This window comes from Salmo trutta, chromosome 20 (genome assembly GCF_901001165.1).
Source record: "Salmo trutta chromosome 20, fSalTru1.1, whole genome shotgun sequence".
Classification (NCBI taxonomy): domain Eukaryota; kingdom Metazoa; phylum Chordata; class Actinopteri; order Salmoniformes; family Salmonidae; genus Salmo; species Salmo trutta.
Genome location: NC_042976.1, coordinates 42,421,740 through 42,436,252, shown reverse-complemented (window position 1 = coordinate 42,436,252; position 14,513 = coordinate 42,421,740). Strand labels below are relative to the sequence as shown.

The 14,513-nt window shown below is 43.1% G+C and overlaps 1 protein-coding gene across 1 annotated transcript in view; it reads right to left on the bottom strand.

Annotated features, from left to right (window-relative positions):
- Nucleotides 1–14,513, bottom strand: part of LOC115156096 (kalirin) — a 288,273-nt gene that overhangs the window by 176,914 nt on the left and 96,846 nt on the right. Inside the window, exons 2-3 of the mRNA XM_029703397.1 lie at nucleotides 13,831–13,905; nucleotides 11,561–11,675 (exon numbers count right to left, since the gene is read on the bottom strand). Coding sequence (XP_029559257.1) covers nucleotides 11,561–11,675; nucleotides 13,831–13,905 — 190 coding nt within the window. The remainder of the gene's footprint in view (nucleotides 1–11,560; nucleotides 11,676–13,830; nucleotides 13,906–14,513) is intronic.

The following is a 14,513-nucleotide window of genomic DNA, read 5'->3' as shown; positions in this document are numbered from 1 at the left end:
ATTGGCGTACATTGATACTTTTGTTTTTTCCTTTAACGTTATCATTAGATCCGCTAACAGTTCAATGGCCATAAAAAAACTAGGTATGGTGACAGAGGGCACCATCTTTTTACACCTGCTGAAAATAAAAGGTTTTCAGAAAAGTAACCATTATTTATTATTTTGCATAAAGGATTGTTGAACGTCTTTTATCCAGGCCGATTGTAGGTGTACATAAACCGATTGTAGGTGTACATACAGTGCCTGCATTTTTTTCTACTTTGGAGAATCTCTCATAAGATGGGTAAAAGACATGATACACAAAGGCTTTCTCTGCTATAAAGATTATACTTGGTTTCCTTGCATTCTCATAGTTTTCCATTATTTCTAGCAGTTGTCTAATGTTGTCTCCTATATATCTATCTTTTGAAAATCCCATCTGATCGTGATTAATAATGTCCAGTATGCCCTTTTTTTATTCTGAGCAATACATTTTGCCAATATTTTTGCATCACAACATTGAAGGGTGAGGGGCCTCCAATTTTTTTAGAGGCTGGGTCTTTGTATTGCCCCCCTGGCTCCTGCTTCAGTAGAGAGAGATCAGTCCTTCTTTGTGTGTGTCCAACAGCTTGCCATTTATATTTGAGTACTTAAAACATAACAGTAATGGATATGTCAGTAGTTCACAAAAAGGTTTAATGGACCATAAGTTTCCTCAGAACGTTTTGTGACGGCCCTGAATTTTCCTGAACCGTCTCAGTGCTTCTCCTTCCAATAGAGCGCTTTTCCTTTAATTCCCAATTAATTAGTGCTTCTTCCAATAGAGCGCTTCCCCTTTAATTCCCAATTAAATAGCCAGCATCAGCTGCGCAAAAGTGGAGTTGTGATGGAAACATGAATGAGGATGTGTTCGACCCTCAGTTCTGAAGCGTCTCTCTTCCGTTTGTTGTGTTGCTGTAAAAGTGTGCTTTGTGTAGCCTAATAGAACATCTACCCAGGATCGGATCCACTCTTTGCGTCTGTGGACTACACCTCTCCGTTGGTTTTTGTGGCCTTTCTCGCTGGAGATCTGTCGGCGGATTGGATTCTCTGACTGACCGACTGACTACAACCTTTTTTGTATACGGTATTTCATTTGTTTTGGGGTGATGTATACTGTGATGATTTATGTAGTTAGTTGTAGTTGAGGATTTATTGAAATGTGTGGTAAAATGTGTTATTTTCATTGTATGATTGACACTGGGTTTACGCTACACTATATGAACGGACAACCATTGCGTGACTAAGGTCAGTTGAGTTCCCTGAACTTGTTTACCGGGCTGGACTCTTTTTAGGCCCGAGGTACAGGACATTTCTGAAGGAACCAGAGCTGTTTAAAGCTCATTATTGTTAGATTGTTGTGTGTGATCATTTACCTGCTTCTATAAACCAATGAGGAGATGAGAGAGGCAGGACTTGCAGCGCGATCTGCATCACAAATAGAACAGAGGTCTATTTTAGCCCTTGGCAATGCATACACTCGTTGGCGCACGCAAGCAGTGTGGGTGCAATAATTGAATAATATAGATTTCAGCCTAACCTCCCGCACACCTGTCACCATCGTCTCGCGCACCTGCGCCTCATGACACTCACCTGGACTCCATCACCTCCTTGATTATCTCCCTATATCTGTCACTCCCCTTGGTTCTTTCCTCAGGTGTTATTGACTCTATTTTCATGTCGGTGCGTTGTTTGTTTTGTGTTCATTGTTTCTTTCATTTATTAAAACACTCACTCCCTGAACTTGCTTCCCGACTCTGTGCACTCGTTACAGAATAACACCTCACCTAAGAGAAGCATCAGAGAGTGTTTCTTTTCTTACATTTTTTTTGTGTCAGAGTAATGACATCGGGTCCGGGATCTGCTACAAACACTCATGCCTCAACCAGATCGCCAGGCTTTCCTGCCTCAGCCGTCTCGTCAGGTTCTCATGCCTCAACCAGATCGCCAGGCTCCCCTGCCTCAACCAATCTGTCAGGTTCCCACACTCCAGCTGACTCGACAGGTTTCCGTGCCTCAGCTGGCGTTACAGGTTCTCGTACATCAGCAGGGGTGACCGGTCCGCTCCTTATCCCCGGGTTCGTCCCCTTTGACGGCGTCCTGGAGCCGCACGTCGGGGAGGGGGTACTGTCACGTATACTCCCACTCCGGCCTCTAGGTCATCAGGCTGCTGATTATCCCACACACCTGCCACCATCGTCTCGCGCACCTGCGCCTCATGACACTCACCTGGACTCCATCACCTCCTTGATTATCTCCCTATATCTGTCACCCCCTTGGTTCTTTCCTCAGGTGTTATTGACTCTGTTTTCATGTCAGTGCGTTGTTTGTTTCGTGTTCATTGTTTCTTTTATTTATTAAAACACTCACTCCCTGAACTTGCTTCCCTACTCTCAGCGCACTCGTTAAAGTCAATCTTTCCTCAGTTAGCGCTTGGACAAATTGTAGCCTGCATTTTTCCGGTTTGGATAATTGTGTTATGCTGTTTGTGCAAAATGTTTCTGAAAAAACAGTGTGGCCAGCTCAAATGCTGATTGTCGCGTCATTCAAAACTGGATGTTCTAAATAAGCGTTCTAATCACACCAGTTTGATCGTACGCTACAGGGACCACTATAGAATGATCATAACATGTGTGAAAAGGTTAAATATAATCATGAGGAAATTTGTAGGAAACGTTCTGAAATTCCCACTGAAGAACATTGTTTCTTAACATTCTCTGAACCTTTTGAGAACATTCCTAATGTCAAACCAGTTGGAGAACATTAATATAGCATTACCAAAATGTTCCGTTAAAGTAATGAAATGCCAAGAAAATAAAGTTCCTGTCAAGTTTTTTAATGTGCTGAGAATGTCCCAAAGCCAAGCAACTATCCTGCACCCATAAACTTGTTGGAAGGTTGTATACAAAATAACCATAGGACAACCATGCTCTCACCAAACTCAAGGAAACATATGGTTCTCAGAACGTTATATGCTAGCTGGGCCAAGTTCACCTCTTGCAAACAGCACGAAATGAAGAAAAAAATAGGAACACATTACTTTTTCGTTACAGAAATGTTTGGCGATCAACTAGGCATCAACTAGGCATTCTTTGGAGATCGACCAGTAGATTGCGATCGACTGGTTGGTGACCACTGCCCTAGACCTAGCAGATGAGGTTACTCTGGTCATATCTACTGTAGTGCACTATGCAGGGAATAGGGTGCCATTTGAGATGCAACCAATAAATCTGTACCAGCACCGTGCAATTCCCACAACAACAGCATCCCTATTAGACCCCTTTTATTTTCTGCAATTTTCTCTTCTCAATAGTTCCCTGGTCCAAGAACAACCAGAAAACAACCCTGACACAGTCATACTCGTAGGAAAGGCAAGCGCTACTGCTTTGATGACTTTCTCCTTTGTGTTGAATAAATGAGGTGCTACATGAAAACACTACTTTTCACATAGGCTGAAAAGTCAATGGATATGTAGCCTGTGACCTTTAGCTTTGCCACACTGATTTTCAGTGATAAGCAGCATTCATCGACTTGGGATGTGTCCTAAATGGCCCCTGATCAAAAGTAGTGCACTATAAAGGGAATAGGGTGCCATTTGGGATGCAAGCCATCGACTTGCTATTTCACTTTTAATTGAAGGAACATGTTGAAGTGATTAGGCAATGACATCATCGTCTCAGTTTGTAGTTTCACTGACCCATGCGAGCACAGCTAATTCCAAAGAGCTCAAAACAAACAGACTGTTGCTAAAATATCACAGCAAATAGCTTAGCGAATGCATATCCAAGAGTTTATAAATAGTGAGGATATAAAAATGTCCTGGATGCAGAGAGGGAATTCCAATAAATGCCTGGGGTACGGGGTGGGGGGATCAATATCACTGATGACCAGCAACAATCACTGGGATATCGTGATCTGGAGCTACTGTATCAATACATCTCTTGACGTTCATAGTCACACCACTCATTATGAAACCATAATACTGAAATGCAAAATAAAATACATTCAAAATCAAACAAATCATTTCTATCATTTTGTCTAATTTCGTGTGCGAGCCACCCGTAACTTTTTAAGGACTTTGGTGTCTTTAAAAGGAACGCCATGGCTTCGCCTGATACTGCACCTTTTCTTTTTAAGGGAACCGAAGGAAAAACCCAGCTCACTCCAACACCTCCTGTGGATATGACAGAGAGATGTAAAGCTACTCCGAGAGAGAGACAGAGAAACTCAAAACCACAGAAGTGCTCTTGATTTGAATCAGGAGAGAAGCTCTCATTTCTTAACAGTTGACAGCACTGCTCTAGAAGTGTGCCATGTGGCCACCCCCGCTCCCCACTCTCTAATACTCCTCTCCTGGCTAAATCTCAAATGGCAGCCAATTCCCTACATAGTGCACTACTTTTGACCAGGTCCCATAAGTCTATGTTTAAAAAAGTCCACTATATAGGGAATAGAGTGCCATTTGGGGTATCCTTTTCAATGCTCGACATGTGTTGGTGATAGTGGCGGGTCATTTAGAGGGGAGTCAGAGGGGGCTCTCCCTGGCTCTCCAGGCCAGCCAACCGGGCTGGCTGGCCATTTAGACTCATTAAGCAGGTCTTTGTTCAGAGCTACACAGAGAGGCTTTGAAGCTGACTTCATAGGGCCCACTGCCAGGCCTGATCAATGGCTGACAGCACCCTAACACACACACACACACACACAACCATGTACGCACACATGCCATATACACATATGCATATTTTTTACATTTTAGTCATTTAGCAGACGCTCTTATCCAGAGTGACTTACAGTAGTGAATGCATACATTTCATTTTCATTTCATACATTTTTTTTTTTCTTCGTACTTGGCCCCCCGTGGGAATCGAACCCACAACCCTGGTGTTGCAAACACCATGCTCTACCAACTGAGCTACGGGGAAGGCTACACACACGTACAGTGCCAGTCAAAAGTTTGGATACACCTACTCAATAGTTTCTTTATCTTTACTATTTTCTACATTGTAGAATAATAGTGAAGACATCAAAATTATGAAATAACACATATGTAATCATGTAGTAACCAAAAGTGTTTAACAAATGAAAATAAATTTTAGATTATTCAAAGTAGCCACCCTTTGCCTTGATGGCAGTTTTGCACACTCTTGGCATTCTCTCAACCAGCTTCATGAGGTAGTCACCTGGAATGCATTTCAATTAACAGGTGTGCCTTGTTAAGCCATTTGTGGAATTTATTTCCTTCTTAATATGTTTGAGCCAATCAGTTGTGGTGTGACAAGGTGGGGGGGGGGGGGGTTTACAGAAGATAGCCCTAAAAGACCAAGCCCACATCAGGGCAAGAACAGCTTAAAAAAGCAAAGAGAAATGACAGTCCATCATTACTTTAAGACATGAAGGTCATTCAAACTGGAAAATTTCAGTCGCAAAAACCATAAAGAGCAGTGATGAAACTGGCTTTCATGAGGACTGCCACAGGAAAGGAAGACACAGATTTACCTCTGCTGCAGAGGATAAGTTCATTAGAGTTACCAGCCTCAGAAATTGCAACCCAAATAAATGCTTAAGAGTTCAAGTAACAGACACATCTTAACATCAACTGCTCAGAGAAGACTGTGGTGTGAATCAGGCCTTCATGGTCGAATTGCTGCAAAGAAACCACTACTAAAGGACACCAATAAGAAGAAGAGACTTGGGGGGGGGGGGGGGCGCTAGAGAGCGTGCTATGGAGTAGATGTGCTTTGCTAGAGCTCCGCTCAATTTTTAAACAAATGAATATTTATCTTAACCTCCCACAACCTATAACTTCAAACATTGTCTGGCAATATGACAAAGGGAAAAGGCACCAAAAAAGGGGGCGCTAAACAAGATAATTTGAATGAGATAGACAACGAACCAATTTCAACATTGCCAACCCACGAGGAGTTAGCTGAAGATGCTAACTCCCAAGAGTTCTCCACAGAACCTACTCAAAGTGACCTACTGCCATAAACTCACTAAGCAAGAAGGTGGACACAAGATTGGCTGATATCTCAAAGAGTATTGGGACTTTGACTGAAACTGTGAAGGCAACTAAGGGCAGGGCGCATAAGGTTCAGCAGACGACAGTCGATCACAAGGCCAGGCTACAGGTGTTGGGTTGCGTCAATCGAATCTGGTATTAGGATATAAACAAACCATGCAACTTAGTTTTGCAATGATCATTTAATTAATCTTTAAGTAAATAGAATGATAGTACAAATGGAAAATATGATGTTCGTATATACGGGCTCACTGCACCACCTCGCAGGGTATACAGAGAACTGATCAACCCATCCTTTGTTCTCCCTTATATAATCTGACAGAGATAGTTCCCGCTCACTGCTGGCCTGTCAGAGGGAGGATGAGCATGGTTTAAACTTACTCATCCTATCGCTGGCGTGCAGGCTGGTCCCAGCCTCGTGACGCACTTCCTGTACACTCTGAGCCCGTTATTGTATTTCAGTATCAAGTGGTTTCTTATGTGACTAGTTTGTGAAACAGCCTTCTGCATGCCTCAAGTTTTACCCCCTATTTAGCCACAGCCCAGCAGTTAATCACATACACAGTCCCTTAGGACATAATAAAAAAACACAAGCATGTAGCATAACAAAACAATAGTACATATTGATATATGTGCCGATGTATAAAAATAACTATACCTTACACAGGACATAGAGAAACAGTGCACAAAGTTCAAAAATTACAACAAAACCTTGAAAGCCCGATTTGGAAATGCTCGAGTCGCATTCAAGACGCCAGAACATCTGAATATTTGGGATCCAGGAGGACATTGAGAAAGGGAAACCCACTGAATTTATCTCGGAGCTGATACCGGCATTGCTGGGGAGTGAACACTTCAAAATGGCCATCCTGATCGACCGCGCACACAGATCACAGGCAACGAAGCGGGCGCGCAACCAAGGCCATTCATTGTACAGCTGCACTATCCCCAGACCAGGGATCTCATCCTCAAGCTGGCTTGTCAAAAGTTCCCCCTTAACTACAACGGAGCCAGGGTGTCTTTCTACCCAGATATTACTTTGGAGGTGAGGAACCAACGGAAAGAGTATGATGAGTTACACAAGAAATGCAGGGCGGCCAACATCCGATATGGATTCCTCTTCCCAGCCCGGTTTAAGGTGATAGTTGAGGGATCAACACGTACATTTGACAACCCAAAAGATGCCGATCTGTTCTTGTCAAGGAAGCTCCCTGGCTGAGGATACAGAATGGCTGAGTCAACCGGCTAAATGGACAAATACAGGCCAGGAATGTGTTTGAATTTCCTGCCTATGTCTTTTTGATTAGAAGATCAGAAATTGGGACTTATATGATGGGTGAGATGTTATCGCTTATATAGCATTGTTTAGCCTATCATGTTTTAGCGACACTCACCCCCTAACGTGAGAGTTAAGTGTTATTAAATATTAGTTTATATGCGGAGCATCTATAGATGACGAGTTAGTTCAAGCTGTATGTCTAGACACCCTAAAGTCTTTGTGTAACACGGAACCCAAACCGGCTGCGCGCATGCACCATCGTGCGCCATTGTGCATAAATGTATTTTGTCCCTCCACACCAAACGCGATCACGACACGCAGGTTAAAATATCAAAATAAACTCTGAATCAATTATATTAATTTATGGCAATTTAGCTAGCTAGCTTGCACTTCCTAGCTAATTTGTAGTTTTTAGCTAGCTTGCTTTTCCTAGCTAATTTGTCCTGGGATATAAACATTGAGTTATTATTTTACCTGAAATGCACAAGGTCCTCTACTCTGCCAATTAATCCACACATAAAATGGTCAACCGAATCGTTTCTAGTCATCTCTCCTCCTTCCAGGCTTTTTCTTCTCTTTACTTTATACTGCAATTGGCAACTTTCATAAATGAGGTGCATTACTGCCACTGACTTCGTTCGTCTTTCAGTCTCCCATCTGGGTATAACCAATGAGGAGATGACAAGTGGGTACCTGCTTCTATAAACCAATGAGGAGATGGGAGAGATGGGAAATGTATTTTGTAACCGCACACCAAACGCAATCACGACACGCAGGTTAAAATATCAATACCAACTCTGAACCAATTAAATTAATTTGGGGACAGGTCGAAAAACATTAAACATGTATGGCAATTTAGCTTAATCAGGTAATATTAATTACAGAGAAATTATTTTATAGAATAGCATGTCATATCACTTAATCCGGCATAGCCAAAGACACAACAAAAAACAGGCTATATACAGTAGCGAGGCTATAAAAGTAGCGAGGCCACATACAGACATTGGTTAGTCAGGCTGATTGAGGTAGTATGTACATGTAGATATGGTTAAAGTGACTATGCATATATGATAAACAGAGAGTAGCAGTAGCGTAAAAGAGGGGTTGGCGAGTGGCGGGACATAATGCAGATAGCCCAGTTAGCCAATGTGCAGGAGCACTGGTTGGTCGGCCTAATTGAGGTAGTATGCACATGAATGTATAGTTAAAGTGACTATGCATATATAATAAAGAGAGTAGCAGCAGCGTAAAAAGAGGGGTTGGGGGGGGGGGGGGGGGTTGGGGGCACACAATGCAAATAGTCCGGGTAGCCATTTGATTACCTGTTCAGAAGTCTTATGGCTTGGGAGTAAAAACTGTTGAGAAGCATTTTTGTCCTAGACTTGGCACTCCAGTACCGCTTGCCATGCGGTAGTAGAGAGAACAGTCTATAGCTGGGGTCTTTGACAATTTTTAGGGCCTTCCTCTGACACCGCCTGGTGTAGAGGTCCTGGATGGCAGGCAGCTTAGCCCCAGTGATGTACTGGGCCGAACACACTACCCTTTGTAGTGCCTTGCGATCTGAGGCCGAGCAATTGCCGTACCAGGCAGTGATGCAACCAGTCAGGATACTCTCGATGTTGCAGCTGTAGAACCTTTTGAGGATCTCAGGACCCATGCCAAATCTTTGCAGTCTCCTGAGGGGGAATAGGTTCTGTTGTGCCCTCTTCATGACTGTCTTGGTGTGTTTGGACCATTCTAGGTTGTTGTTGATGTGGACACCAAGGAATTTGAAGCTTTCAACCTGTTCCACTACAGCCCCATTGATGAGAATGGGGATGTGCTTGGTCCTCCTTTTCCTGTAGTCCACAATCATCTCCTTAGTCTTGGTTACGTTGAGGGATAGGTTGTTATTCTGGCACCACCCGGCCAGGTCTCTGACCTCCTTCCTATAGGCTGTCTCGTCGTTGTCGGTGATCAGGCCTACCACTGTTGTGTCATCTGCAAACTTAACTTGTTATGGATAGGGGGCAGTATTTTCACGGCCGGATAAAAAACGTACCCGATTTAATCTGATTATTACTCCTGCCCAGAATATGCATATAATTATTAGCTTTGGATAGAAAACACTCCAAAGTTTCTAAAACTGTTTGAATGGTGTCTGTGAGTATAACAGAACTCATTTGGCAGGCCAAAACCTGAGAAGATTCTGTACAGGAAGTACCCTGTCTGACTATTTCTTGGCCTTCTTGATCATCTCTATCCAAAACAGGGGTCTCTGCTGTAACGTGACATTTTCTAACGCTCCCATAGGCTCTCAGAAGGCGCCAGAACGTTGAATGATGACTTTGCAGGCCATGGCTGAAAAACAGTAGCGCATTTGGATAGTGGTCGATCTGAGAACAATGAGACTGGGGGCGCTTGCACGAGACGACTCCATGTTTTTATTTTCAGTCTTTGAACGAAAACAGGGTTTCCCGGTCGGAATATTATTGCTTTTTTACGACAAAAATCGCATAAAAATTGATTTTAAACAGCGTTTGACATGCTTCGAAGTACGGTAATGGAATATTTTGACATTTTTTGTCACGAAACGCGCCGGGTGCGTCACCCTTCTTTACCCTTCTTTACCCTTCGCACAACAAAACGCCGCTATTTGGATATAACTATGGATTATTTGGAACCAAACCAACATTTGTTATTGAAGTAGAAGTCCTGGGAGCGCATTCTGACGAAGAACAGCAAAGGTAATCCAATTTTTCTTATAGTAAATCTGAGTTTGGTGAGTACCAAACTTGGTGGGTGTCAAAATAGCTAGCCATGATGGCCGGGCTATCTACTCAGAATATTGCAAAATGTGCTTTCACCGAAAAGCTATTTTAAAATCGGACACCGCGATTGCATAAAGGAGTTCTGTATCTATAATTCTTAAAATAATTGTTATGTTTTTTGTGAACGTTTATCGTGAGTAATTTAGTAAATTCACCGGAAGTGTTCGGTGGGAATGCTAGTTCTGAACGTCACATGCTAATGTAAAAAGCTGTTTTTTGATATAAATATGAACTTGATTGAACAAAACATGCATGTATTGTATAACATAATGTCCTAGGAGTGTCATCTGATGAAGATCAAAGGTTAGTGCTGTATTTAGCTGTGGTTTTGTTTTTTGTGACATTATATGCTAGCTTGAAAAATAGGTGTCTGGTTATTTCTGGCTGGGTACTCTGCTGACATAATCTAATGTTTTGCTTTCGCTGTAAAGCCTTTTTGAAATCGGACAGTGTGGTTAGATAAAGGAGAGTCTTGTCTTTAAAATGGTGTAAAATAGTCATATGTTTGAAAAATGGAAGTTTTCGGATTTTCGAGGAATTTGTATTTCGCGCCACGCCCATCATTGGATATTGGAGCAGGTGTTCCGCTAGCGGAACGTCTAGATGTAAGAGGTTTTAATGATGGTGTTGGAGTCGTGCCTGGCCATGCAGTCGTGGGTGAACAGGAAGTACAGGAGGGGACTGAACATGCATCCCTGTTCAGCTCCAGTGTTGAGGATCAGCGTGGCAGATGTGTTGCTACCTTCCCTCATGGATGATCTCTGCATGCGTGGTTCCCACCTCCAGGGTGTGTAAGGGCTATTTGACCAAGTAGTGATGGAGTGCTGCATGAGAGAACCTGGCCTCTACAATCACACAATTGAGATGGTTTGGGATGAGTTGTACCGCAGATTGAAGGAAAAGCAGCCAATAAGTGTTGTCAGAGGCAAAGACTGGCTACTTTGAAGAATCTAAAATCTATTTTGATTTGTTTAACACTATTTTGGTTACTACATGATTCCATATGTGTTATTTCATAGTTTTGATGTATTCACTATTATTCTACAATGTAGAAAATAGTAAAAATAAAGAAAAACCCTTGAATGAGTAGGTGTGTCCAAACTTTTGACTGGTACTGTATATATTTTTGTATTTAATCAATTTTGAATTCAGGCTGTAACACAACACAACAAAATGTGGAATAAGTCGAGGGTTATGAAAACTTTCTGAAGGCACTGTACATGGATAAAGCATGTTCCTCCAGCTAGCCACCTAAATTAAGCCATGTTTACATTAGCAGATAGTCCAGGGGCCGTATCCCCCATATGTATCAAGCGTCTCAGAGTAGGTGGTGTGCTGATCTAGGATCAGGTCCCACCTGTCCATGTAATCTTATTCATTGTGATCTAAAAAGCTAAACTGATCCTCAATCAGACACACATCCTCTGTTCTTACCTGGGCACAGTGGAGAGATAGGTCACCAGCCGCCGCAGTTCCTCGTGTTTTATTCTGTCATGGTTGCTTCTGGCAGGGAAGGTCAGTATGGGGCCACCTCTCTTATCGCGACCTCCTGTAGGAACACAGACAGCGGAAATCTCCTGATTTATGAAAGCCCTATGGCAGAGATAGATAGATAGAGATTAAAGTGCACATAGGGTTCCTCCCAAATGGCACCCTATTCTCTATATAGTGCACTACTCTTGACCAGGGCCCAAAAACATCCCTCCATTTTCTCAGCATTCTTTCAAAGTGCCTGTGTTGATCATTTACAGGATGACATGATATACAACATAATGACAGTAGAAAGGCTCTGTCTTCATATCTCTTATTTAGTAGGTATTTGTCCAAAATGGCACCTTATTCCCTGTACTACATTTTTCCAGAGCCTATGGTCAAAAGTAGTGCACTTTAACAGGGAATATTGTGCCGTTTGGGACACATCCCATGTGTGGAGAGATGCATGACCAGATTGATGTTGAAGTACAGTGCACGTTTGTTTATCCCCCGGTGCTCATGGGACTTTGTGAGCAGCAACAGGAAGGCAGACATGGAGGCAGGGAGGCAAAGCAGCAGCAGCGCCCCAGAGGGAGGGCATGGAGGGCCTTATCCAGAAAGGATTTTGGTGGTGACAGATCTTTGTTGACACTTTTTGGAAGCACCAACCCCCACGGACGGTGGTGCTCCCCCGTGCTTCTCCCTCCCCTCGACTCTCTGACATGTCCACCAGTCTGTCATGCTCAAGGTCCCCCCCCCCCCCTCCTGTGTGTGTGCGTGTGTGTATGCACCACACACTGGGCCTCGTCAGAGAGATAAGGCCAACAATATTACTCTACTGCTGCTGGGGGAACCTCTGTGATGTATTTTGGGGAGAAAAAAACATCAGTGAGATGCATGCCAGAGTAGTCCCATCTCCCAGGGGAGAGAGAGACGGAGAGCAACAGACAGAGAGAGAGCGAGAAAGAAGGGGAACGAGAGAGAGAGAGGGAGAGATGAGATATCTATTCTCTACAGCTCAAAGACTGCCTTGAGTTAACAGCCTTATGTTTATTAGACTAAATGAGATTTTCTCTATTTTACATGGCGTTTAGCTTATTTTTACAACAGCGCTCCAGTCAGGTCCAGTTCCCCGCCAGCTCTCTTTGGCAGCATTTTACCTGGTCACCCTGTTCATTGAGAGATGAGTCAAAAACGATTAAACAAAAGGTAAAAAACTGTTTTTTGTCACACGGCTGGCTGCATTGTACTAAGAGGGATTCTGGCCAGCAGCATTGTAAATGAGATTTTATTTATTTTACATGGCGTTTAGCTTGTTTTTACAACAGCGCTCCAGTCTGGTCCAATTCCCTGCCAGCTGTCTTTGCCAGCATTTTACCTGGTTACCCTGTTCATTGAGAGATGAGTAAAAAACAGTTTTTAGTCATGGCTGGCTGCATTGTATTACCGCCACATCGGCAGTCATGAGTCATGACCGCAGTAAAATTCCACATGACCGTTGAGTCACGGTTATCTCCTTTTATGCCCTCTGGACATGTGTACACAACTTGCTATGTACCATCAGGTCCTAATGGCCTCGTACTCAGGGCTCCATTGTCCCTCTGACATCAATGCAAATGCAATCACAATTCACATCAAAACAGTATTGTGCTTTTAAAACAGCAGGTTGAAACTGAGTTTAAAACATGGTCTTTGTGGATGTTGTTTCAAAGCCTAACTCAACGGAATGGACAGCTGCTTTCTAAGGTGATGATTCATTCAAAACAACCATACGCATACATTAGAGCTTATGCATATGCATAGGCTTATGAGCCTATGCAAACTGAATTAAAATTATGATTGTGCCGTTATACAATACATAGCCTACCGCATATTACGCACGGCAGGAAAACATAAAACAAAATACATGTAAGAAGCCTTTGGTACTTAATTGGTCTGTGCACTAATGAAGATGATAGTGTAATAGGAAGTTCCCACACGTGAAAGTTGTTGTGCCGATGGTTAAATGTCAACATGCTTGTCATGGGAATTTCCTCAGCACAGGTCTGCCAAGAACACTGACAGCCAGAACAGAAAACATCTTAATGATTTCCCATAGTGGATTAGTCAAGACGAAGCAATCACAGGCTGCAACCCAATCGGCACCCTATTACCTATGTGGTGCACTGCTTTGGAACAGGACCGATAGGACTAGGGAATAGGGTGCCATTTGGGACGCGACACACACTCACCTGACACAAAGGCCACTTTCTCTTTCAGCACAGGCAGGACATCAGAGGCCTTAATCCCATCGTTCCTGAAGGACCCTGGAGAAGAGAGACAGATCAGGACAAGATTCAGATAATCAACTTTCATCTTCTGTAATCTCATTAAGAGATTTACATTCCTGGACAAATGCAACACATAATTACAGTCTGATGATGATAACACAAAGATTAGCTCGGTGTTCTTCTTAAAGTTATTCCGAGACCCTGAGAACTGTTTTTGCTCCAACGTTTTTAGAAGTCAATGATGTAATTGGAACAGGAATAAACAACGATAAAACAGAGAATTAGGATTAACAGCATTCTCTGCTGGAGGACTCTATATTAGGGTGACCAGACGTCCCCGTTTTCCGGGGACAGTCCTCATTTTTGGTGACCTGTCCCCGGCTGGAGCTGTCCCCGGAAATGTCCCCGTTTTTGACTGTGCGTTAAAAACAGACCGCAAAGTGACATAATATTTAACATGGCAAGAAAGACCGGGCAGCAGAGCCTACCGGTTGATGTCTCAATCACATTGTGCTTGTTTTGGCCAACGGGGGGCTGCTCGCTATAGCAGCTTCATTCACTCTTCTTCTACTTGCTCGCGCTAGTTAAGAAAAAACTGATATGGAAAACTTGGCCAGAAGCTAACAAGTGTCAAGTGAATCCAC